This window comes from Lissotriton vulgaris, chromosome 1_1 (assembly GCF_964263255.1).
Source record: "Lissotriton vulgaris chromosome 1_1, aLisVul1.2, whole genome shotgun sequence".
Taxonomy (NCBI): Eukaryota; Metazoa; Chordata; class Amphibia; order Caudata; family Salamandridae; genus Lissotriton; species Lissotriton vulgaris.
In genome coordinates this window covers 591,244,275-591,258,313 of record NC_141685.1, presented here as the reverse complement: position 1 = coordinate 591,258,313, position 14,039 = coordinate 591,244,275, and the positions used below count along the sequence as shown (strand labels likewise).

The 14,039-nt window shown below is 45.8% G+C and overlaps 1 protein-coding gene across 2 annotated transcripts in view; it reads left to right on the top strand.

The window, feature by feature from the left end:
• Window positions 1-14,039, top strand: part of LOC147747532 (vitellogenin-A2-like) — a 527,187-nt gene that overhangs the window by 72,047 nt on the left and 441,101 nt on the right. For both annotated transcript variants that reach the window (XM_086954020.1, XM_086954019.1), the window contains one exon: window positions 3,020-3,170. In XM_086954020.1, coding sequence (XP_086810146.1) covers window positions 3,020-3,170 — 151 coding nt within the window. The remainder of the gene's footprint in view (window positions 1-3,019; window positions 3,171-14,039) is intronic.

Here is a 14,039-nt window from a genome sequence, read left to right as displayed (position 1 = left end):
GGGACCCCCAGTATGTAAGGGGAATTAGTTCCCCCTCTGCAAACGCGGCAGTGGGCTGCGTTGCAGAGAGGTGTAACAAGGGGCATAGTCTCATTACACCTCTGCAATGCAGCCCCTGGCGCATACTGGAGGTTCCAGGTGGGCTAATTGGCCCCCAGGGGCCCCCAGTATGCAAGGGGAATTAGTTCCCCCTCTTCAAACATGCACGGGGGCTGCGTTGCAGAGAGGTGTAAAAAGGGTTGTGGCTTCATTACACCTCTCTGCAATGCAGTCCCCTGGCGCATACTGGAGATTCCTGGTGGGCTTTCAGGTCTTATATAGTTAGGAATTAGCATTAAAAAAACCTTTGAAATTCACTGAAAAAACCATAGGTTTCACACCAGTTATAGTTAGGAATTAGCATTTAAAAAACCTTTGAAATTCACTGAAAAAACCATAGGTTTCACACCAGTTATAGTTAGGAATTAGCATTTAAAAAACCTATTAAATTCACTGACAAAACCATAGATTTCACACCATTTATAGTTAGCTGGAAATTTTACTGACATAAAACCATTGAAATTCCCACGTTATAGTTAGTTGGACTCACTATAACTTGCGCGCCTGTAATGCACTGCTGATGACGTCACATATTACATCACTCATGACATGGTCAGTGACATCACTCATGACATCACTGATGACACCATCCTTGTGACAGAGTGACAGACCTAATTTCAGTGTAATGTAACGCTTGAAACACATATTCAAAAATAGAAACAAACATTTTCAAAAAAGTGGAGATACCCAAACCAGTAACAACAACCAATTCAGTAATTCCACCATCTATATACACATCCACTCATTCACCAACAGTTCTATATAGTCACTCATATATATACTCACTCATCATATGTAGTGATACACCTATACATCCTGTTACACATCAGCAGTCATCCAAAAGTTACTCACACACATACTCACACATGCAAATAAACTATTGAACATCCATTTATTTGCATATACATTTATACACACACTACCACCTTACTTCTAAGGAAACTTACCCATACTTACTCTCTTAAACAATCACTTATAGAAACACATACTTATTTAAACAGGAACTCCTACAATCTCTCACTATATATATTATACTCACTTATATACATCAATACTCACATATACTAGATTAAAACATATGTCGTTACTAATGAAGACACTAGTGAGACAGTCATTCACTCACTAACACACACATATACACACTTATCCACCCATACAGTCCTGCACATATGCTGTCTTCAAAACACATACAAACAGTGAGTCAGTCACCAACCCCTGCAGCCACTTATACACAAAGAGAAACACTGATACAAACATTTAAATATTTAAACAATACTCGCTAATATATGTATTCACTAAGATACACGTAATAAGCCAGTTACCCAACCAATTTTTTAAAAAAAAAACATCCATTTACACACTTATTTAAACATTTATTCTTCCATCGACCTTTACAAATACATATATAAAACAAATTTATTTTTCAGAAAGACACACATTCACTGGATGGTGTCATCAGTGATGTCATGAGTGATGTCACTGACCATGTCATGAGTGATGTAATATGTGACGTCATCAGCAGTGCATTACAGGCGCGCAAGTTATAGTGAGTCCAACTAACTATAACGTGGGAATTTCAATGGTTTTATGTCAGTAAAATTTCCAGCTAACTATAAATGGTGTGAAATCTATGGTTTTGTCAGTGAATTTAATAGGTTTTTTAAATGCTAATTCCTAACTATAACTGGTGTGAAACCTATGTTTTTTTCAGTGAATATATATATATATATATATATATATATATATATGCCACACGCATGACGAAAGTAAGCCTGTGCCTTCTTTTGATGGCGGGCCTCGACAGGGTTTCGTCTTACCCCAATTAATCCACCAGAATGCCGTCTTCAAACAGTTTACAAGACAACAAGTCGAGGCCCATTCTGCATTTCAAGTGAAATTTATTTGACGATCACAACCAACGCGTTTCGCAGCCTCAGCCGCTTGCTCACGAGTGAGCAAGCGGCTGAGGCTGCGAAACGCGTTGGGTGTGATCGTCAAATAAATTTCACTTGAAATGCAGAATGGGCCTCGACTTGTTTTCATTTCATTTTAAAAGTGCAGGAATGTGCCGTATTTCCAATAATGCGTGCATTCCTGTACTGACATCCTGCACAGGCATTGAAAAAGCAGCCTAGCGCCAACCCAGGCACCCTTGGTGCAAGTTGCAAGGGTGCCTGCATTGCGGGATGACTGATTTTGAACAGGAAGGGACATCTCTCTGCACAAAATCAATCGATGGATGCCATTTACTCCTGCTATGTGTGCTGAAGAATGCAGCACACATAGAAAGAGGAAAAAACGAGGTGAGACGCGGATATTTCTCCTCATTGCTCCTCCCTATACGTGGTGGCATTAGAATCTGAGGCATTCCCAGGTTACGATTCCTCCTAACTCTGGGAATGCTTCAGATTCCATAAGTGTCGTTTGCGAACACCCATAGCAACACCCATAGAACCCTCCTTTCAAGCAGTATTTTGCGTTAAAGGGGCACATATTTACAAGGCCATGAAAAGCCATGTAAAGTGGCTTTGCATGGCCCTGTGAATATGCTGTGGCACATTAAACCACCGAAGTGATGCTCTGGTGGCATAAAAGTGCTGCTAGGGCCTTGTAAATGAGTCCATAAGTACCATGGATTGGGAGAAAGTAACAGCTGTGGGGGTTTATTTATATGCCCCATGTGCCGCCAGAGCGTCACTTTTCCCCATATAAAAAGTGACGCCCTGAGGGCGCAAGGGGTTTGTAAATAAGCCTTGTTGTTTATAGCACATCGTACATAATGGAGAATGCGGTGCATTACTGCTCTTTAAAACACAAAAACTTCAAAATCTTCAAATCTTGGTATCCTGAAATAGAATTAATCAATGTTAAATGCCTGTTTTATGTTTGCATGTTGTTTCTGTCTTTACACCCTTCTCAGGCAGGTTCTTTCCTGGCTTGAAAGTAAAAGTAACCGAGTAAATACACCCCAAACTCAATTACAAAACCGAGGAGGTCTTCGTTATAATTTTGCAACAAAATTGCATCAAATCCCAATTCAGTTGGTGAAGACCAGGAGTACCGAGGCACAGGTATAGTGCACAATAGTTTTACATACAAAAGCAATATAGACAGTGAAAGAAAGGAAATATAGTGTTGTTTTGTTTGAGCCAATGCTAGGTTTTCGCATTGATTGTGCTTTTTATGGGACCATTATTATAACTTTAGAGCCAGATGCAGGAACTGGCCATAAATGGCCAATATAGTCAGCTACGGCGAGTTTTAAGGCTATATTAGAATATTGGAATGTTGAGCGCTACGTTGAAGACAATGGAGTCGCTCCGGCCTTCTAATGTTTGGTAAAAGCCCTGAGCTCCAACAATGTTTGTCTTTCACAGTAATAACTGTAAACAAAAGGTCTCACAAGCCTGAATTTCAACCCTGTCGGGCTCCAGATTGTCATATTAACCTTATAGCCTGCCGTAGATGGGCAATATTGGCCGTTAAAGGACCGCTCCCTTATTAAGGGCCCTCACCTGGAAAGGGCCTTTAATGGCCAGTATAACTCACACTGGCAGGCTATAGGACTATATAGTAGGTGTATCCTTGGTATTTTGGCACAAGGTGAAGGATTTGTCTAAGTGAAAATGCTTTGGATTGTATGTTATATTTAACAACACCAAAAGAAAACTAGCTCAATAAATAAATCATAGAACTACCCAAACCAACTTCTTAATACAAAAAATAACATACTTTTTAAAATGACAACAAAGTTAACAAAAATCTTAAATGTTATTAAGAGGTATGACTTCTTAAAGAAAATGTAAAAAAATAAAAAATCACTGGGAGACCTTAAAGTCAATTTTATCCTACTGTATAGAAGACTGGGACTTATGTAATATTTTGTTGCAGGAAAAGGAACAGAACTATGCTTGGGATCATAGAACATTGGCGTTTAGGGACAGTCGCAAAAACAACAGTTGATGGACAGAATGCAGAACAATGTCATACATTCACCCCAGTACAGAGATCTGGGCCTAAATCCATCGTTTTTTGCACTCCACACCACCCCAGTTCAGACATGGCCATATGCAGATCAGCCTTGACCCTGTGCCTCATGGGAACAGACCAGCCTGAACTGCCTAGCCATGTCTTTCCTGGACCGGAATCAAGCATCCTAGGACCGGTTTCTGGCTATCAGCCGTCTTCAGCCAGGATAGCTTGACTCCAGTAGTGTGGAGAGCATGGGACTCACGTCTGAGCATACCCATCCCACTCGGGGTGACAATTGCAAAAACAACAGTTGATGGACAGAATGCAGAACAATGTCATGCATTCACCCCAGTAGAGAGATCTGGGCATAAATCCATTGTTTCTTTGCACTCCACACCACCCCAGTTCAGACATGGCCATATGCAAATCAGCCTTGACCCTGTGCCTCATAGGAACCATACTACCTCAGTACCTATGAGTCCAAGTCCGGCTAGCTATAGCGCCTCCTTTGCACTCCTAACCTTACCAGAGAAACAAGTGAATTGGCACCCCAGAAGACAACACTCTTGATCCTCTCAGGGATTGCGGTAACAGGACGGATGTACGACATTACAACGCATGCTTTTACATCGCATGCTTTCACAACGCGGGTTTTACAACTCATACCATTACAACGCATAGTGCTGTGGGGCGCTGGATAGTGAATTGTTTAATTTACTATTCCAACTCCAGTCCCCGTGGATAGTAGGGAAGGTGTTGGACAGTAAATTAAACCTATTCCCTATCCTAGAGCCCCCCCCTCCAGCGCAATGCGTTGTAATGGTTTGCGTTGTAAAAGTTGCATTGTAAAGGCACTGCGTGGTAAAATTTGCGTTGTAAGTGATGTTTCCCTAACAGGACACACTCTTTCAATCTCTCACTCATACTCGTCCACAATAAAATAAACAAGAGATACAAAGGAAGTTTCAAATATGTATTCAAACTATTGTCTCCTAAAATGCAGTATTCCTGCCACAATACTGTTAGCATGGAAAATAAACAATATATCATAAAAGCCTATCATGCTATAAGACAAAATATCCTAAACCCTCCTCCCTTCTACTGAAGCTAGATGATTATATATCAAAGATCTCTGGGATTAGAGGCAGACCCCGTAACTTAGCATACACAGCTGGACGTTCTAGATCTCAGCTGACGTAGCAATCTTGTTCCAGAACCCTCGCTCAGTGTGTCCACTTAAACTCCTATGCTCATTATATGACAAGGCATGTCTTTACATAAACAGCAGCTGCATTCTGGTGTTATGTGTAAGTGATAGTGCCAGACCAGAAAGATTAACAAGGGGCATTGTTGTGTGACCTTGTCTGTGATGTTTAGACTAAAGCCCAGGAAAAAAACAGAACCAGAAAAAATATGCAGGCCCGTTGTCAAAGTACAGTGTGGAACAAAATCAAGTAGGTTTATATAACAATGTATGCAAAGGAAAATTCTGCAGACAACGTGCACAATTAGGCTAACATAGGGAAACCTATAAAGGGCCATGGAGGAAGCACATGCCAGTTTCAGGTTGATCACAAATGCTATTCCCTGGGATTCTGCCTTGCTCATAGGCCCAGAAAATGTTTAGTGTGCATTTGGAGTAAGTAGCATCCAAGAGTGGAAGAACAGCAACCCACAGAATCAACAAACACACACACATGGGTCTGTGGGATCCACACAGGAGCTGTGATAGCTTAGCCTATCAACATGGGTAGCATTAGGGAACCAGATTGAGAACGCATCACTCAGTGGGTCTGAGGATGGAATTAATTTAGGCCAAAGTGCTAGCGAGCAGATACAGTTGAGTCATTTATGGAAACATGTGAGGGGGAGACTTTGGCATGGGTTGTGCTCAAATTCCCTTCCCGGGACTTAACCGGGCCAAACATGGAAGTACCCACAGGAAGGCACCCTGAGAATCTATGCTAATCACTTGGACGCCTGGGCTGGCTGGCTTGGGAGGAGAAGTTAAAATGCAAGGGGAGGGGCAAAACACAAAGACAGGGCAGTGTTCTAACCCATCAGGGAACTTCATACAGCAGTGCACAACCACACATGTACAGTTATGTACTTGTCAATCTTGGCAACATTTATTTTAATTTTCAAGTAAGAGCACATGAGGCTTGACCCTCGGTTACAACAAGGGTCAAATACAAGATGTCCAGAACAATCAAATTGGGCAAACAGGCCATAAAGATGAGTTTTCAAACAGAAGACCAAGAAAGGGAGTGGTACATTAAATAACTTCCCAATGAACTCTCTACCCATGCATGTTATAATAAGTTGTATCGATGTCTTTGAAGATGTTAATCAAAGATTTGCCTATAAAACACACCTCATCAATTAATAGTCCTTAAGTTTCTGTGATCTGTTCACTCATAAATAACTTTTTATACGTGGCATAAGTTCTTTAAATGGGCATGTACTGAAGTAGTCCCAGTACTTTCAATTCTCTTTGTTCCCATTTTGGGTACCGAGACCTCTGACTGTCTAAGAAGTGTTAATATGGATATTGATGCGTTTGTCGACACTAGTTGGTGGGCATTCCAAGAGTTTTACAGCTTGCAAGTTAGGATGGTCAATGTTGATCTCTTCTATTTTAGCGACGAGTTGAGCCACTATATAGATGGCAAGAACCCAGCAGGCCAGCCCAGCATTTGAGTTTTGACTGCCGATTTGCTGAAACCCAAGAATGCCAGAAATTCTAGAGCGTCTAGGGACCAAGTTTATTGGAAGATCTCCAAGTGGAAGGATATAATGTAAGGTTCTAAGGATCAGCTAAATGATTAATCTCTCAGTACTGCCGGTGCCTATTTAGATCTGGTTGGAGGGCGCCTGAAGCCAAGTTCAACCAGCTGTGGCATGGTGAGATCGACTTTGTGGCTGTTGGGCCTAGTCGAGTCTGTTTGTGCTGATGTCTTGACCACTCATCATTGAGACCGAGTGGCTTCGAGCCTCTTGAGAACTGACGTAGGCTCAGTTTGCTCTTTCGCTTCTAGCCCCCTAGTCTGGTCTTGCTTGCCCCGTTTTCCTGGCTGAACTGGGGAAAGGTGGTCTGTCCCAGGGCTGTGATGCATTAAAAATTGGAGGTAAGCTCCAACCGCTTCACAGGAGGTCTCAATACCTCATTTTCCAAATGCCGGCTTCTCCGCCCACACCTGCTCCACCAGCATGCCAGTTGGCAGTAGATGACTGTGGCATCTTTCCTGGTTTGAGGAGTTTAAAAGGGTGACTGAGTGGATGTTGAATGATTTGATGTGCGTTAGAGAAGGGATTTTCTGCCCTGTGCATAGCATGGTTCCTCTTTTATTTATCAAATTGACTCCTCGATTTGTATTTTGGTGTAAAGTTGCAGAGTTTTTTTTAGAGACAGAAAACCTTCGATGTTTGCTTTGTAGGCAGCAAGCTAAGATCTATGAGAGATTTCTGTTTGATGGTAACTTGAGTGCTGCAGACCATTAGGGGAGTAATTGGCTGGCTTTATAAGAGTGAGGATTTGAGTGGCTGGAGGATCAGGCTTCATCTGCAGTTTTATGACTGTTAGTACCAAGTCTAGGATGCCCGGGAGGCATTCCAGCTTTTCAAGGACCGGGCTGCGTTATCAGGATGCAACTGGTTGGACTGCATCTGCTTGGGCACGCTGAACCAGTGAATGTAATGCTCCAATTTTGGAATCAATAGTCGTGATGTAAACTGCTATAGTGTTAAGGAGATCTACCTGCTGTACTAGCTTGCTCGACTAGTATGTTTGAGTGGTTACAACAGACTGAAATGAGCGGAGTAGAACATCCCAGGTATCACTTGTCTTACCTTCCTGCTGAAGCCTTGATCTTTGAAGGATGTTAACATGGCAGCTGTGACATGAGATGTTGGGACCCACTGATAAACGTGCCAGAATCTCAAACTGAGATGAAGGAATCAAATTGTCATTGGATAAAGAATGATCTACTTCCCCGACGACCTAAAAACCCTTCTTTTGCCAGAATAATCATTATTAACCACAATGCAGTTAGTAGGCTCTGTTTTGAAGATGCCTTGAGTGTATTCCTCTATACCGTTTGGAGCAGGATGCAGAACCGATTTGAAACCCATATTTCCATTAGGGTTACCTATTGCCTGGATTGGCCTCTTTTGCCTTGCTTCCAAACTCTTTTTTGCCCAGTCCTCCCACTGAAAGGAAGTCTTTTTCTTTGGCTCCGCTGTGATTAGAGTCCCAGAACTGCCATGATTGTCTGTCAGCCATGGGTCAAATATAGTGGGTGATTGTGTCTGTATGGGTGTTTGTAGACCTTGAGCGTCTTTATTATGAGAGAACAATGATTCCATTGGATCCTTTAAAAAGATACATTTGTTCCAGAAATTACCCTGTGGGTTTTAAGGGTGGGATGCCAGTACTGGAGGTAAGAGATGGAGCCCCACAACCTGTTGGAGGATGCTTGTCGTGAGCGGCGTAGGCTCCGATGGTTCATTATTATTTGTTGGAGTACTGGGGAGCCTCTGCTTGTGCCTCATAGTTGCCGGCGTCGCCCTTGCCTTGCCGAGATGCATTGTCACTTTGGAGCCTTCGCCAGATGTGATTATCCAGCTGAAGTTAGTTAGCTAGTAGCAAGAGACCGGAGGCCTTTTGTGGCAGACAAGGCTGGGGAGTGGGGAAAAGCACAGCGCAGAGTAGGCCGCACCATGGGCCTAGGAAGACCACTTCCACTTGCCACCGGCTCCATCCTAAGGAAGTGCACACCACTTCTCCTATGCCTCTGGTCGAAGGTAGTAAGCAGCAGATAACAAAGGGCAAAAGGCAGTAGTCTGAAGAATGTGCTGTCGGATGAATGAGAGAGTGGTGGTCCGGCCGCCCTAAGCTGGTAGGCAAGCAGCAGGCTTTCACACCAGGATTCATCACCAAACAGGCATAGCTCCCAGTGTTTCTTGGTATCCGGATTTAATTTGGTCTCAAATTTAGCTCAGGCTGGATTGGAGGAGAACCCCCTGCCGAGGCGCAAGGCAGAGAGTGTGTTTTGCGGGTCGTCTTTAGGAGCAAACCACACTGGCCTAACCCCTGCTGCTTTCACACATTTAAGAGAAGACCGCGGCACCCCCCCCTCCCCCATCGCTGCCCACTTGCACCAGAGGCTGCTCGCACCAGTCCACATAGTCTGTGCTGTTCCGTGCAGCAGGCCGAGCACCAGTTCTGCTCCAGTCCCCGTTCTGCACCACTGACCGGGAGCGGGAAGGGATGTGCCCTGGAGTGACTAGAGATCCAGATTTACGGCCTCAACCCAGGAACGCCAGGGGGTGAAGCCGGGGGGGGGGGGGGGGGTGTTCAGGAACCAGGATCCAGGGGCCTCTGAAGAGCCGGTGTCGCCGCCCTCACTGGAGCTATGACATGTGACATTAGCGCATTCTGGCGTATCACGCATTGCGTCCACTACTCTCTCTGTTTATCAGGCAGGGTTCCCACTTCCTGTGAGAACATTTATGCTGATATAAATCTTACATTCATCCACCAGGGGTTCATATTTCATGCCAAAGTGTTTGGTGGGTCCCCCTATAGCTCTACTTGATTTTGAATTTAAAATTATTTATAAAGCGCACGTTCACCAGCGGTTTCATGACGCTGCAACTAACAGATATCTGGGCGAGGGAAGCCGAAGCTGAGTTAAAAGGAAACAAAACTGCTAATGAACTAATTAAAAGATTTAGTAAACAAATGAGCTTTGAGCTGTTTCCGGAATTGCGGATAAAGAGTTAAGGCTCTAAGCTCAAGAGGCAGGGAGTTCCAGAAGAGTGGAGCAAGGGTCGCAAATTTCGATCCTCCCCATTTCTCCCTCCGGAACCGCGGGACTGTGAGAAGAGATTGAGTGGATGAACGCAGTTCCCTGGAGGGAACGTAGGGGATGATCTCAGATGAGATAAAAGCCGGTGCCGTGCCCAGTCGTGCTTGGAAGGTGATGGAAGCAAGCTTAAACTGGACACGCGCGCGGACAGGGAGCCAATGTAGGGACTTGAGGAGGGGAGTGATGTGGTGAGACTTTGGTAGTTTAAACACCAGGTGCGCCGCCTGGTTTTGGATCTGCTGCAAATGCCTTAAGCTATATGCAGGTATACTTGCATATAAGGCGTTGCCGTAATCCAGGCGGGAGATGACCATTGCCAGGGTGATCAATTTCAGAGCGTCAAAAGAAAAAAAAACTGGACACCTTGCGTATAGTGCGCAGTGAAAGAAAGGAAGAAGAAACCACAGAACTAACCTGGGAGTGAAGGGTGAGTTGAGAATTGAGATTAATGCCTAATGTTTTTACTGAGGTAGAGGGGACAGGTGGAGAGCCTAGGGAAGGGGGCCAAAACAAGGAAGACCAGGGGCTGGATGAACCACCCGTCAACACCAGCTCAGTCTTGTCTGGGTTGAGTTTCAGATGGTTGTGGTTCATCCAGTCCCGGATATGAATCATGATAGATTGGAAGTTAAGAACAGAGGCAGGGGAAGAAGACAGATTAAAGACAAGTTGGAGGTCATCCGCATAATTAAATATGGTGACCTCCATTTGCTGCAGCGAGAAAATAAGATGGGCGATGTAAAGATTAAACAAAAGAGGTGAAAGGGAGGAGCCTTGGGGGACCCCGCACTGAACTTTACGAAAGTCCGCAGAAAAATCACCCAGGCGAACTGCCTGGGTGCGGTCCCTCAGGAAGGAGGATAACCATACCAGCGCGGTGCCCCCGATCCCCGCCGCCCTGACACGGGAAAGCAAGATGGTATGATCAACCGTGTCAAAAGCGGCTGAGAGATCGAGGAGAACCAAGGCCTGGGTCTGGTTAGTGTCCATTCCCTCCCTGAGGTTGTCGAGGACCGAGAGGACTACGGACTCCGTAGAGTGTGCGGGGCGGAACCTGGCCTGGCGGGGGGCAAGAATTCCGTACTTCTCCACAAAAGAGCTCAGAGCGCAGGTGACATGGCGCTCGAGCACTTTCGCCAGGAAAGGCAGGAGAGAGATGGGGCGAAAATTGGCGGGGACTGAGGGGTTTGCGCCCGGCTTCTTCAGGATGGGAACAATGACTGCTGTTTTGAGTGGATTAGGTACCACGCCCTGGGAGAGAGAACTATTGAGGAGGTGAAGGGGGGGGTCTGGACAAGTAGTAAAGATGTGACGGAGAATGTGGGCAGGGCAGGGATCTAACGGGGAGCCGGATTTGACAAGGGGAATTATGGAAGTCAGGGATTCCTTGGTCAAGGAAGGGAGGGTAGTGAGTTGTCCCTTGGGGGGAGGACACTGGGGATCCACAAAAGTAGGAGAGGGGAGAGGGATATTGGCTTTAATGGTGGCTATTTTCTGAATGAAGAAATTGTTTAGGGAGTGACAGAGTTCCTGGGAAGGGGTGGGCTTCAGAGTGGTTCTGTCGGAGAATGCCAGGTTGTGCACAATCAAAAAGATTTCCCTTGATTGGTTCTCAGCTGCGAGGATTTTTGAAGAAAAATAGGTTGTTTTAGCCGCCAAGATAACCTTTTTATATTGAGTCAGGATGTTAATGAACTCCAATCGCAGTGAGGGGCAGTAGTTTCTCCTCCAGGCCCGCTCCGCTCGACGTACCGCTAGTTTGGTGGCCTTAAGATCTTCATTAAACCACAGGTTGGCATCCTTCTCCCGCTTTGAGGTGACCCGTTTCAGAGGGGCAATAGAGTCGCAGACTGAGGAGAGCCACTGTTCAATGGCCGTGACCTGGGAAAGGGTGGATAGACCTTGTAGGGAGGGGTAGGAGGTGGTGAGTAGGGTGGATACATTTTCAGGGTCTACTCGCCCCCAAGCGCGGACCCAGATGTTCTTAGGAAGTGGGGACGTAAAGGTTGAACAAAATAGTTGCAATAATGGAGCCCTACAGGAGAGCTGTGCTTTTCCACATGGATCTCCATTTTCGGTCAGAGATATGAGGCAAACTGGTTCAATACTGAATCCTCGAATCTTTGGGTCTAATTATGAGTTTGGCAGTCTTGGAGCGGGTTTTTCTGCCAGCGCCCTGCTGCAAGACCGATAAACTCGACTGCTGCTCGCATACTAGTTTCCGAGTATTTTGTGGTCTGGGGGCGGCAAGCGGCAGTCCTGTGGCGGTTCAGTTCAAAGGATCATATATGAGCCTTTAAACTGCAGTGCCGAAGGAGTGCCAAAGGAACTTGGGTGCATGCACACAGGGACACACACCATGTGCCCCCCTGCATGCACCCCCTTGCACAGGGGCACCGAAAGGGCACCCTTACTTTCCTGACCACCACACTTGTCATGGCGGGATAACCATCGTGAAAGGTGTGGAGGCCAGCAAAAAAGTCATAATATGCTTGGTGGTGCTGCAGCAGCACCATCATAATATCACTGCCCCAGACCACTATGCCAAAGCTGAGGAATCGTGGATCCCTGGCGGTTGCAGCAATCCCATGGAGGTCCGGCCGCCAAAGTTGTAATATGGCGATTGGACCGCTAGTGCCCAGTATCCACCACGCTATTGCGGGTTTGTCTGTCCTATGGGTTGCCAAACTCGTAATTATGCTCTTAATCTGTTCCTCAGAGTTTTGAGGAGAATATTATGAACAGTGGTGTTGAATGTTTCACAGATGCTGATGCGAATTAGGAGACAAGACTCACAATGATGGAAAGGGCATCATTAATGATCATTAGTCATTAATGACTTGAAAAGTAGCCGTTCCTATGATTCTTAGGGCCAGATGTAGGTAATTCATATTTACCGACGCTTAAATACAGAATTTTACCGATTCGGTATTTAAGAGTCAGTAAATATGAAGGGGGGAGATGTAGGTATTACAGATTCTGTAAATACCGAATCGTTAAGATTCGGTATTTACTGGGAATTAGAAGACAAGAAGATTTCCAATATATACCAGACCCTGGTCACACACTGCTCCTCCTCCCTAGATGGACTGCGCGCAGCGTGGGAGAGGGATGTTGGGCCCCTCGAAGAAGAGGACTGGAGGGAGGCCCTGGAGGCACCCAGGGGGGCTGCCATCTCGATGCGCCTCCGCTTATTCAGTTTAAGTACCTGCACAGGGCCTATTTTACCAGGGAGCGGCTGTGGAAGGCGGGTTTGATTGCTTCCCCTGAGTGCTTGCGCAGCGAGCGGGAGGTTGGGACGTTTGTTCACACCGTGTGGTAGTGTGCAGGGCTGCCGCGATTCTGGATGGGTGTTTGGGACTGCTTGGCTGAGGTGTTGAGCTGGGACCTTCCCCGGTCGCCGCAGCTCGGATTGCTGCATGTCATGGAACAAGTTGGGGGCAACATATACAAACGCCACCTCCTGGTCTTGGGTCTCACTGTAGCTAAGCGGGATATAGCCAGGGCCTGGAAGGACCCTAGGGCCCTGTTACTGAAAGTTTGGAAACGGGGGTTGGACTTTTGCATGGGGCTGGAGCGCCCGGTCTTTGAGGCCAGGGGATGCCCTCGGAAACATTTTAAGATACGGAAGAGATGGGCAGACTACAGAGGACTGTGGCTGGAACCACCGATGCCCCAGGACGTTGGAGAGGATGTTTAACTATTGTACCCTGGGTGGCAGGGAGCACACACGTACTGTATCATATAGCATTACGCCTTGACGCTAGCGGACACTGTATAGGGAACGGGGTGGGATCCGGGGGGGTAGGGGGCTAGGAGTTGGGGGGGGGCGGGTGTAGGATTTAATATTGTTTGTACTGACTGCATTTCCTTTTTCGAGTCTGTGCTCATTAGTCCTGCGATGACATGCGGGACAGTGTCCCTTATTTTGTGTTTTGTCGGTACTTCAATAAAATTTTGTTCTGAAAAAAAGATTCGGTATTTACCGATTCTGTAAATACCGATTCAGTAATGCCCATTGATTCCTATGGGCATTGAAGCCCATAGGAATCAATGGGCAAGGAATCTGTATTTCTGCAAGGCTGCAGGGGGTGTCAC